Source organism: Pinus tabuliformis, chromosome 1_2 (genome assembly GCF_031772625.1).
Source record: "Pinus tabuliformis cultivar Carrire ecotype Pingquan chromosome 1_2, CPIR1, whole genome shotgun sequence".
Lineage (NCBI taxonomy): Eukaryota > Viridiplantae > Streptophyta > Pinopsida > Pinales > Pinaceae > Pinus > Pinus tabuliformis.
In genome coordinates, this window is record NC_142298.1 from 102,744,895 (window position 1) to 102,758,516 (window position 13,622).

The 13,622-nt window shown below is 35.9% G+C and overlaps 1 protein-coding gene across 1 annotated transcript; it reads left to right on the plus strand.

The window, feature by feature from the left end:
• The first annotated feature begins 11,600 nt into the window (after nt 1–11,600).
• LOC149204697 (glutathione S-transferase U17-like) lies at nt 11,601–12,678 on the plus strand. Its single transcript, XM_089393352.1, has 2 exons — nt 11,601–11,967; nt 12,072–12,678. The coding sequence occupies exons 1-2, from the start codon at nt 11,635–11,637 to the stop codon at nt 12,426–12,428; spliced, it is 690 nt and encodes a 229-aa protein (XP_089249478.1). The 5' UTR covers nt 11,601–11,634; the 3' UTR covers nt 12,429–12,678.
• Nucleotides 12,679–13,622: the final 944 nt, after the last annotated feature.

Below are 13,622 nucleotides of genomic sequence, written 5' to 3' on the forward strand. Positions count from 1 at the left end.
CTTTAATCATTATCTCATATATCATATGGTATCTAACCCATTTATTACACAATAGGATGGTTGTGATCCTTTCTTGGTAAGTTGTATCTTGCCTGTCATTCGATGAGATTACTTAGGGTGAGAGTTTCCCGTAGGACCTTCCTCATTCTCATTAGATTTTGGGTTGAGATGTGCTCCCTGATTTTGTTCTAGGTTGAGAAGGGCTCCTTGATGATAAACTCTTTCATGTTTCTCGCATAGTAGCATTGGGCTCCTCGCTGGCAGTGATTCTAGGTGGTAGTAGTGGATCCACGATAAATATAGGGTGGTAACCTAGGCTCGCCTCCAATGTCAAATTATTCTTCTTTTAGATTCGCGAATGTTCAACATATGAACAAAGACAATCAAGAGATAATTAGGGATAAACAAAGATGAGAAGAGATGAGCATTGGCAACATTTGATGACAACATACTTGAGATAGGATATGATTTGGTGACAGGATACTTGTGATGGTTACATGATACAATTGGAATTTCTCCCTAGCTAATAGGGAGTTTTAACTTGGAATCTTAATGACAAATTGCAATCATGGGACTAGATTCCCCTTTTCAAGAGGACTAATTTTGACTATTGAAGCACTCAATTTGAACAAGGGAAAGTGTATTTTGGAAGAAAATCAGCCATGTGCACAAAAGGACAGATTGACCCAAAAGAGAATTAAGCACCCATGGATGCCTATAAATACAAGTTAAGTGACCCTCATTTAGACATAATTATGATCATTCTTCCTTCTTTGGTTTTATTCGAACATGTATGAGATGGTCCACGGATGTTTGCTCGCACAATTTTGAAATTATAGGATCTAAAGTTCGCATTAGATATGAACACATTGATATTTTTTTGACCTACATAGAGAATGGCTAATCGAGGACACTGAGCTAGTTCTTCCCCTCGTCTGAGCTCCTAGGGTTGAGGGATCTATGGACAATAGGGTATCACCCATATTTTTTTCCCATAGTGTGGAGGATGTTGCTCCCCTATGTTGGTTTATGCCGAGTATACCGTAGCTTGCATCATACTCATAAGTCGAGCTTGTTGGGATTGTTGCTCCATGTCTTTCCGATGGGTTGAGAGAGAGCTTGAGGGCGTATGATCCTTAACTTTGGTAAATTGAGTATCTCACCCAAGATTATTATGATGAAGGTGTTCTACCAGATGACTCCTCAAGGTCATTATTGGGAAAATAAACAAGAAACAGGATGGTTGTAATCCTTACCTTCTATAGCAAGTGGTATCTGACCCGTTGATTTCACAATGGTATGGTTGTGATCATTTCTTGGTAAGTTGTATCTCGCCTATTGTTCGATGAGATGAATTTGGGTGAGAGTGTCCCATAGAACCTTCCTCATTGTCATTGGATTTTTGGTTGAGATGTGCTCCCCGATATGATTCCAGGTTTAGCAAGGCTCCTTGATGATAAGTTCTCTGATGTTTTCGGGGTAGTACCATTGGGCTCCTCATTGGGAGTGATTCTATGTGCTAGTAGTGGCTCCTCGATGAATAGATGTTATCAACTTAAGCTCCCTTCCGATGTCATATTCTTATTCTTTTATATTTGAGAATGTTCAACGTATGAGCAGAGAAAATCAAGAGATAAGCAGGGATAAACAAAGATGAGAAAAGATGAGCAATGACGACATTTGATGACGAGATACTTGAAATAGGATATGATTTGGTGATAGGATACTTACGATGATTACATGATGCAATTGGTAGCTGAATGACAAATTCCAATCATGGGACTAGATTCCTCTTTTCATACGCCAGCTCGAAAGAGAAATCAGACACCCATGGAGCCATAAATACAAGTCAAGTGACCCTCATTTGGACATCATCATGATCATTCTTCTTTCTTTGGGTTCAGGGAAGTTCTTTAGTACAGGTTTGAAGAAGCTCGCAAGTGAGATCTAGGGTTTTGGTTCCCAACTCTATGGACACTACAAGTTATTTTCGGTCACAACCGCATGCATTGAGGATCATGTGTGGAGTTGGAGGGCTTCAACCACACACACATACATTCTCTACTTGCGGTTGAAAACCATGGTTTGAATTTTGCAATTGACTCCATATTTTGTGAGTTGAGTTCGAGAGTTGGCAAGCTTTTGAATGAGGGTTTTGATTAAGAGTAGTGTTGAGTTCATCTATTGGATATGGTTTAGTTAATTTTTGCTAGATAGCCTTGTGGAGAAATGAATAGATTATTGTACTCTCTTTCGTTGAATCATTCAATGACAATTTAATAGGAAGAAGAATTTGAAAAGATTTTCCAGTGGTGGATTTTGTTGGAGCCTTTGACCAATCCTTGTGCCTCTATTATTGCTTTATATTTAGCTACATTAATGATAATATTATTCTTTCTATATAATAACATAGAAAATAATAACATATATTACTAAATAATATTGTAATTTTGATTAATGTTATGGTATTGTAGAGTAAATTCAATAAATAAATGATAGAAATGTGATTATCTAAAACAAAGAAAAATATAACCCAATAAAAATTAACAAAACAAAAAAAACCAACCAGAAAAATATTCTCATACATATAGCTACTATGCATGCACATAACTGTGCATACAATTCATATATATATATATACACTAACCCAAATTTCAGTCATTTTCTTCTTATTTATCCAAGTAAATTTTAATCTTTTCTGGGCAACTTCCAGCACACTAAGCACAAGCGAGAGTTATATTCTTTCAAAACGAATTTACTTCTACGATAAAAGATGACGTCAAATTTAATCTCCAAGACAAAATTCTCTTGCATTCATTCAAAACATGTAAATAAACGGTGTTAGATTTTAATTTCTGAGTTTTCCTAATTACTTTAAACTCTTAACCAAGATCTACTCCTTTGTAAGAAATTAAAAATAATGCACAGCGGAACTTACTTTCCATCTTCAAATGCTTCAGGTCTTTGCTTGAGTTGTTGGCTCTTGAATCCTTCCAAGAACTTGCAATCCTTTTAGTCTTCAATGGAGCAGACAATTTTTCTGAGTGATTGCAAGCCTTGGAGACTCAGCCCTTTTATAGCAGTGCAAAACCCCAATCCTAGGGCAGCCTAAAATTTAGCTGAAACAAGTCTGTCTTAAATTTCAGATTGATTGAAATCAATCAATCAATCAATCAATCAATCAATCAGAATAGATTCTGATTTCCTTATTCAGCCCAATTTATTACTGCTATTATTTTTAATCAATTATAATCGGTCCATTAACAATTGTAATTGATTAACATTATTTTATATGTATTTGTATCCAAATCCTGATTAAATACGTTTAATGCCATGACTTAATTAATCACATTATTTGGCATATGAATGTAATCTTGCTGACAGTAATTGACATCATAATCATGATGCACGTATGTCCAACTTAATTATTGCAATTAGACGTCTCTAAATCCAACAATCTCCCACATGGACAAGTGCAACCTTTTGATTATATGTCCTTAACTTTATTGCATGCAACTTTTCTGTCTTTAATTATTGTATTTCTTAAACAATTCTGTCCATCAATTATGCTAACAAAGGACTTAAGCGGCATTTGTCACATTTATTCGCAACTAAACTGACATAAATCACGCTGCCAACATAACTGAATGACATGAATCTGATTTGGACATATAGTTTAGAAATTACACGCAAGTGTGATTAGACGTGCCTATTTCTAATTGAGTCACCTTTACTTTACTATATGAGGCCAAAAATTTAAACTTTAAAGAAAGAAATAATGAAAATGAAACTGAATGCAACTTGTATATATCATCAAAAATTGTTTACAATTGCATTACATAGAACATCAAAAAAAAAAAAAAAAGAACTTAAAACATATTCAGACTCCCACATTTTTCTAATTATCCTAAACAGATATCACACCCATACAAGCAACATGTTGGTGAAACTTCTTGGGTGGTAATCCTTTAGTAAGAGGATCCGCAATCATGGAGTCTGTACCTATGTGTTTTATACATAATTCATTATTCCTTTGACGAACTTCGGTTGTTGGTTGCGTATAACACTGCTGAATTGTTGTCACATAATAATTTGAGTGGTTTCTGAATAGAATCCACAATTTTCAGACTTGTGACGAAGTTCTTCAGCCATACGCCATGATTAGATGCTTCAAAACATGCAACAAATTCAGCTGCCATAGTGGAGGAGGCTACCAATGACTGTTTAGCGCTCTTCCATGACACAGCACCACCTGCCATCATAAAGATGTATCCTGATGTTGACTTCATGCTGTCGACACATCCTCCAAAATCAGAATCGGTGTATCCAATGACCTCGAGTTGTTCCGATCTCCGATACGTGAGCATATAGTCCCTTGTTCTCTTTAGGTATCTCAACACTCGCTTGGCTGCCTTCCAGTGTTCCATACCTGGGTTACTTAGATATCTCCCTAGCATTCCGGTAATGAACGCAATATCCGGACGCGTGCATACTTGTGCATACATGATGCTACCCACGGCTGAGGCATAGGGAATATCTTTCATGAGGTTTTTATCTAAGTCAGTTTGGGGACATTGTTTCAGACTAAACTTATCTCCTTTTGATATAGGGGTATCTCCTGGTTTGCTGTTTTGCATGCCAAATCTTGTTAGAATCTTATCGATATAGTTCCTCTGGGATAACCTCAGAATACCTTGAGATCTATCTCTAAGTATTTCAATCCCTAGAACAAATGATGCATCACCAAGATCTTTCATTTCAAAGTTCTTAAATAAAAAATTCTTAGTTTGATGCAACATGTTCTTATCGTTACTGGCAAGCAATATGTCATCTACATATAAAACCAAGAAAATAAATTTACTCCCACAGAACTTAAGGTATATACATTCATCTACTATGTTAGACTCAAAACCAAATGAGCTAATAACTTGGTGAAATTTATAATACCATTGTCGAGATGCTTGTTTTAGCCCATAGATAGATTTCTTAATTCTGCAAACCATAGACCCTGCATCACCTGATACAAAGTTTTCTGGCTGCTTCATATAGATCGTTTCATCAATGTCACCATTGAGAAACGCCGTCTTTACATCCATCTGATGAAGTTCTAAATCATAATGTGCTACAAGCGCCAATATAATCCTTAAAGAGTCTTTCGATGAAACTGGAGAGAAAGTCTCTTTATAATCAATGCCTTCTTTCTGTGTGAAACCTTTCGCAACAAGACGTGCCTTGTATTTTTCAACATTGCCTTTAGAATCCCGCTTAGTCTTAAATATCCATTTGCAACCAACGGGTTTCTTGTCTTTAGGCAACGGAACGATATCCCAAACGTCATTGTCATACATAGATTTCATCTCTTCATTCATGGCATTAATCCACATTTGAGAGTTAGAGCTTTCCACAGCTTGTTTGATATTAACAGGATCATTTTCAAACATGCCAATGTCAAACTCATGTTCTTGAAGATATGCATAATCCTTTGATTGTGTAGATCTTTTCTCTCTAGTAGATCTCCTAATTGGCACAGGCTCTAGATTTTCTTGAGGTTCATTTACAACTTGATCTTCAACAGGAGGAAGAACATCATTACCAACTTCTGAATCTCCCACAGGCCCTAGGCCATCAACATTTGTCATGTCAATGTGAGGGTTTGGGTTGGGTTCAGGTCCATTTGTGTTCTCTATTCCATGTTGAGTTTCTAACTGAGTTGTTTGGGATGATGAAGTTTGCACATTGTCAAAAGATGTATTTCTAAACGCAATCGGAATTTGAACAAAACTAGGACTTTGGTCCATAGTCTCATTCGCATTCGTCTCTTCTTCTTCAAAAATACTATCTTTTGTCATATCTCCCCCACAAACTCATTATCCTCAAAAAATTTTGCACTTCCTGACTCGAAAACTGTATGTTCTGTTGGATTATAGAATTTGAACCCCTAGATCGTTCAGAATAGCCTATAAAGTAACAACTAACGGTTCTTTCGTCCAGTTTCTTTTTGCTTGGCTTATAAGGTCTAACTTCACATGGACATCCCCAAACTCTCAAATGATTCAAGCTAGGCTTGCGCCCAACCCATAACTCGTAAGGGGTCTTGTTAGCTGCTTTAGTAGGCACTCTATTAAGTATGTATGCTGCAGTCTTTAAGGCTTCTCCCCACAAATTCTCAGGTAGAGTTGTACGAGCAATCATACTTCTCACCATGTCTTTAAGGGTGCGATTTCGTCGCTCAGCAACACCATTCATTGCAGGCGAACCTGGCAACGTATACTGAGGCACAATTCCGCATTCCTCTAAGTATTTTGCAAAGGGACCTTGACGCTGTTCTCCTGATCCATCATAACGACCGTAGTATTCACCACCACGATCAGAACGAATGGACTTTATACGTTTGTTAAGTTGTAACTCAACTTCCGTTTTGAACTTTATGAACACGTCTAATGCTTCCGCCTTTTCTTTTATTAAGTAAATATGACCATATCTTGAATAATCATCTATGAATGTGATAAAGTAACGGTCACCATTTCTTGTAGCCTTTGGAAAAGGACCACAGATATCCGTATGAATTAATTCTAAGACATCATTACACCTTTTTGCATCATACTTACGTTTATTAGTTTGTTTTCCCTTTATACAATTTACACAATCACTTAAGTTTGTAAAATCTAAAGGTTGGAGAATATCATTAGACACTAGACGTTCTATCCTTTTCATAGAGATATGTCCTAATCGCTTGTGCCATAATGTTGCAGATTTCTCGCAAGTTAATTTACGTTTTCTATTATCTATATGCAGTGCCTCTGAATGTGAAGTGTCTATATCTAAAAAATAAAGATTATCATAAGAAGACAGGATACCAGAAGCAAGAAGCTTAGAATCTTGACACAAACTGAAATTTCCATTACCAAATGAACATACATAACCATTTTTGTCCAAATAAGATATAGAAATTAGGTTCCTTCTGAAAGATGGAACCACTAAAGCATCAAAACTTAAATAAAATCCTGTCTTACATAACAATCTAAATTTTCCTATGCTTTCCACTTCTACTTTATTGCCATTTCCTACGTAAACGTAGCGCTCTGCCTCACTTGGCTTGCGATGGCTTAGGCAACCCTGCATCGACATACTGATGTTAGTCGTTGCACCTGAATCTATCCACCAAGTATATCTAGATACAGAACTTAAATTAACTTCAGAACAAACCAAAGCAAGAGACATACCTTTCTTTGCCAACCATGCATGATAGTTGGTGCAGAATTTCTTTGTATGTCCTGGCGCTTTGCAGAAAAAACAGTTCCTTTCTCCTGCTTTCGCAGAAGTATCTTCCTTCTTTCTTTTCTGCGCGGCATTGTTTGCAGCTACCTTGGTAGGTCCCTTTTCCTTGGCAGTAAACTTGCGCTTCTTGCCTTTACCCTTAGGATTAGATGTTACTACATGAGCACTTTCTCCCTTAGTCATTTTCTGTCTCTCTTCCTCCTGCACCAACTGAGCCTCAAACTCAGGTAGTGTCCACGTCTCTTTTTGACAATTATAAGTCATCTTGAATTGACTAAAGTTAGACGGGAGAGACAAAAAAATGAACTCAATGAGAACCTCATCAGAGATGTCATAATTATGCCCTTTCAAGGCACATTTCAGTCTTGTCATCTCAATAACATGCTCTCTAACCCCTTCTTTTCCCTTGTATTTTATTGTTGCCAACTTCACAAAGAGTGTACTTACATCAGTCTTTTTACTCTTTCTGAATTTTTCTTCAAGGGCCTTAAGGTATTCAATAGCGCCTGTCTTTGTATCAGGTATGATGCCTCGAAAGGTCTCATGGATCGTTTGCTTCATCACCATTATGCACATGCGATCTGAATGCTCCCATCTAGCAATATCAGCCTTCTCTTGAGGAGTTACCTCACTCTCTTTATTAGGCTTGGGGCGATCAAATCTCAGTGTTGTGTCCAATTGCATGATCCCTAAGACTAATTTCAGCTTTTCCTCCCACTGTTTGAAATTGTTCCCCATGAGGGGCTTAATCTGACTTAGACTTAACATTATGTTTGGATCTGAAAAATTCAAGAACAAGAAAATAATTTAGATACGATGCGTCACGATTTAATCATAATTCTAAAATCTATCTAAAAGCATGTGTAAAACTATTTGCTCCATTAAAACTTTAGCCAAAACACCATTCAGTAATGAAACACCTTTGGGTGCAATCATTACCTTCAGGCAACCCTTATGCGCCAAACAACTTAGCAGGCGCCAACCCTCCTTTGGGAAAGCTAACACCCACGTCCATTGCCAGCACGTTGCTTCAACTTGTCATGAGTCATCCTTGCAATCGTCTTACAGAGAGCGGTTCGTTTGCGAACATCAATGCTTGACTCATGCGAAAACAACACATGTATACCAAACACCGTCTTTAGTTAGATTCCAAAATTATGTCTAAAACCTAATCTAGGACGTACCTATAGAATCTACTCGTCCTATATAGAATACAGTATCTTATGACACCTTTTAAATTTAATATGTCAACTATATTCATCAAAATAATTATTAGACTTTAGCAGTTTCTACAATGATTACCTTTTAGAAATGCTTTAATAATTTATTTAGAGAATACTAAATAATTTTATGGTTGCCATGATTAGCATCATTGTGATCAAATCCGAATTTTAGTATTACATCAATAATTAACGTTAATACAAATTTTATGCCATAATTAGCATTATTGTGATAAAATCCGAGTTTGGTATTATATCAGTAATTAACGTTAATACAAATTTTTATGCCATAATTGTGATCAACTTAGAATTCAGTATTATACCCTTTAATTGGTGTTAATACCAATTTTAAACAATATCTAAATCCTAATAATTAGCCTAAATATAGCATAGTAATTATAGTAATTATCCTATAAATGTAAAGTGATCACTGCATGAGAAATATAAAACCTTTAGCATTATATATATATATATATATATATATTTTAAATAACACACAAACTGCAGTGCCCTTACATATACGAAAGGCATGATTTATATCCAACAAAACAAAAAATGTTTGATTGCCAAAACCTTTGCAGGATTATCCATCAATGGAGTACACTGTAATGTCAAGGCAAGATGAATGCTTATACACATAACGGGATAAAAACATCAAGCATACTCTACCTGGCAAATAATTCCTTAGCAAGAACATTGGTAAATTGAAATGTAAATAGATTATATGAAATATGATATTGAAATCATGGAAATCAAATCAAAGACTACTTACACCAATACGGCCGTATACTGCCACACTTACTCTACATTTAGCATTCGGTCAAGTAACGAAATGTTCCCAATACATCAAAATATATTGCTCCAAAAAATAAACCACATGCGGTAACCTCGATAACAAAAAAAAAAAATTATTTATCAATCAAACAACAATTTATATAGGCCCTATGCAGCATACAACTATTGATATCCTACAGCCCTAAATAAAAGGGATTTCATGGAGACCAATTTACTCATACATCTGCGAGTTACATTTTAAAATTGGACTTCAACTGTTCCAAAGTTGCTCGCAGATAATCCAGAAAAGAAAACAGTTCCTCAATTGTGCAAATCAGAGGTGCAGCGTCTATGTAAGCCTTGCCTCGTCTTTGTGAGTTTCCATCATTGTTTCCTTCAATTTAAAATCCGCCATTTAATGTGAGGATGTACTTAGCTGTATTCTATCATTTCATTATAAAATCGGCCATTTAATGCGAGGACCTATCTAGTTGTATTCTGTCATTTCATTACTTTCGCCAGGATGCTGAAATCTGTTGCAGGGTTTCAATTTTTCTGTTTTTGCTTTGTTCAGTTAGTTGTATGATGTTTGCTCTGCAGTGAAATTTCCGCAGAGAAAGTATGTAAAAATCAAGTGATAATAATCAGAAATTTTTCATATTTGAAGAGCCATTAAACGCTCAAAGAATTAAGGACTAATATTTTCGGAGGCAACCGTATTTTTAGAAATATGCATGCACATTAGCCTCTGTTTTAATAACTGAAGCCTGTGGCGCCCATTGGTAAAAGCTACAGATCAGCCGCCTGATTGAAAAATGGCCTAACGTAGCTCTTTCAAGGCCAATAAAAACCCTAGATCTCAGTATCAGGCCAAATTTTCGCTTGATTAAAAAAATACAACTTTAAACAACGCCAAACTATTTTAACGCAAAAAGACCTGCCATGAACAACTATACAAGCTTCCCATTAAACCTGGGGTCATACAAACTACTGCAGCTATTTAAAGCCATTAAAGCAGTGCTATAATAACTCAAAATACGCCCCAAAAAAATGCCGCATTTTAGCCATAACCATTCAAACCCAAGAAAATGGAGCCAAAAAAAAAAAAATAGAGTTTGCAACTTGTACGCAACCACAGAGTCAGCCATTAGAGACAGCACAAGGATTTCTTACATAAGGGTGCTCCGATACCAATTGTTAGATTTTAATTTCTGAGTTTTCCTAATTACTTTAAACTCTTAACCAAGATCTACTCCTTTGTAAGAAATTAAAAATAATGCACAGCGGAACTTACTTTCCATCTTCAAATGCTTCAGGTCTTTGCTTGAGTTGTTGGCTCTTGAATCCTTCCAAGAACTTGCAATCCTTTTAGTCTTCAATGGAGCAGACAATTTTTCTGAGTGATTGCAAGCGTTGGAGACTCAGCCCTTTTATAGCAGTGCAAAACCCCAATCCTAGGGCAGCCTAAAATTTAGCTGAAACAAGTCTGTCTTAAATTTCAGATTGATTGAAATCAATCAATCAATCAATCAATCAATCAATCAGAATAGATTCTGATTTCCTTATTCAGCCCAATTTATTACTGCTATTATTTTTAATCAATTATAATCGGTCCATTAACAATTGTAATTGATTAACATTATTCTATATGTATTTGTATCCAAATCCTGATTAAATACGTTTAATGCCATGACTTAATTAATCACATTATTTGGCATATGAATGTAATCTTGCTGACAGTAATTGACATCATAATCATGATGCACGTATGTCCAACTTAATTATTGCAATTAGACGTCTCTAAATCCAGCAAACGGTACTTTATCACGTTTGGTTTGTCCTGCAAAACCCAGAAATATATTAAAATGGTGTAACTTCCAACGCACAGGCACTCTTATATTCATTCAAAATAAGTAAAATAATATTGCAGTGACGAAGGTACTGGAAACCCGAACTTATATATTAAAATTTTGTACGGCTATATTAAAATGTGTGCAATAAAACAAAACTAAGCGTATAGCATGATTCGCTGAGTAATTAAAAAACGATAGTCATTATGACTTATGATGGTTTAAAAAGTATTTAATAAAGACACAAAACTGTCTAACTTGTACACCAAAGGGCGGGCGGAGAGGACCGTAAAGTTTCTCCTGCATTAGGTAATGGTCTCTTCACTTGCCGCCTTCTATTAATGAATTTTAGCATGTGTGCGCCGGGTGAGAGCCCGCGCAGCAACCTGCTTTCGTGCTTCGTCAGGACTCTTGGCTGTGCGATACCTATTTATTCACGAGATCCGAGGAAGATCATTGTATATCATTGTAGCGACAGAGATACCTCTAAACTACATTTCAGAGCAATCCCGATGGAAGCCTGTGGAGAAGAGAGGCAAGTGAAGCTGTTAGGTGCCCTTTGGAGTCCCTTTGTGCTTCGGGTTCGCATAGCACTGGCTCTTAAAGGCATCGATTACGAGTTCATCGAAGATAATTTGCAGCCTAAGAGCGAGCTGCTGCTGAAATCGAACCCCGTTCACAAGAGGATTCCAGTGCTTATTCACAATGGAAAGCCGGTTTGTGAGTCAATGATTATTGTGCAGTACATTGAGGACGCATGGGGAAATAAGGCACCTATTCTTATGCCCAAAGATCCATATGACCGAGCCACTGCTCGCTTCTGGGCTGCCTTCATAGACGATAAGGTAATAAGTTCACTTTGTAATCACCTCATTTGTCTTTTAAAAGTATTTACTGCGTTTTTTAAATACGTAATTAATAAGTCCGTGCTCTTTGTGTGTGGCCTCAGTTGGTGCCATGCCTTCGGGGAGTTTTCACTGGCCAGGGCGAACAGCAACAGAAAGCGTTAGAAGAATCAGTGGCGAACTTAGTTGTATTGGAGGAAGCTCTGCGAACGAGCCCCTGCTTCTCCGGGAAACTGTATTTTGGAGGAGATGAGATCGGCTTTGTTGACATAGCATTGGCTGGTGTGTCAGCGTTTGTGAAAGCCCTGGAGAACATTACTAATTCAGATTCAGTTTTAATAGACATGCCGCTGTTAAGCGCGTGGATCGATCGAATATGTGAGGACAATAGAGTGAAAGAAATTATGCTGGATCCGGCCAAGGTGCAGGAATCTATAGCCGTCCTACTCGCAATTCGTTGAAGTCTTTACTTAAATGGATGTTATCCATCCTCCGACTTGATTTCATTTTTATGTTGTCAGTTTGAATGCTGTTTACGCTTTCTGAATGGCTGGCGTTTAATGCGACCAAGTTTACTGCCCAACCTAGCTACCGTGTGATTTACTGTCAGTTTTCCCTTTGGTCCATGTACTTCAATTGCACCAGAAGTCCAACAAATATGTCAGCTAATGAACTTCCATGGAAATAATGTTCGATTGATAAATTTTCTTAATATATGTATGAGTGTCCTAAAGGGTATGCCATTAAGAGAAAACGGAAAGTTGACTATTTCTAAAGCATGAAGTACAAAGTTAAATTCATTTTAGAATTTTTTTTTACGATAACAAGACTGACACCTAATTTATAATCGAGTTCAATATTAAACATGATTTTGTTTCTGATAGTGGTTTTTCTTAAAGTCGAACAAGCCAGATACCAAACAACAGAACTTGAATATTTCTATCATTCATTTGACTCTACGAGAAATAAGCTTAATCAACGAGTTTCCATGATAACTAATAAAATTCTTCATATTATGAATAATCACATAATCACTTCCACTCAAATTTATGGAGAAACATTAATGATTACATAACATTCGAGTTACCACATGACAGATCTGAAGTCCTCGCAGGCTTTTGTACTGTATTGCTTCAATGTAATTTAATATATTTGGGAAAATGAGGGAGGAATTTAAAATAAAATGCCAAATAGTAAATAGGGAAGACTATATTTACTAATTAGCGGTGTAATAAATTGAGTATAATTTAAATATTTAATGTTTATATTTTTTATATTTTTAATGAATTTTATTTAAAATTTAGTGAAAATTGGTTGAATTTATAGATCTCAATTTTTCGTTGTTAAATTTATATAGGTTAAGACATATAGTTTATTTAGGGTTTGGCATATGTTTATATATTTTTAGATACATCTTAAATTTTAAAAATTTAATAATTTTATGAAAAATTATAGTTAGTATATATATATATATATAATTTATTTTTGAAGAGTCTCTAAAAAACAGCTAAATAGAATTTTATTTTTTTGGAGGTGGGTGGATGTGAGAAAAAAATAGAATATCTGTTGGAAAAAAATCATAATTTTTAACTTTATTGCAATTCTGGAATATTTAAAAAACAGCTAAATAGAATTTTATTTTTCTGGAGGGGGGT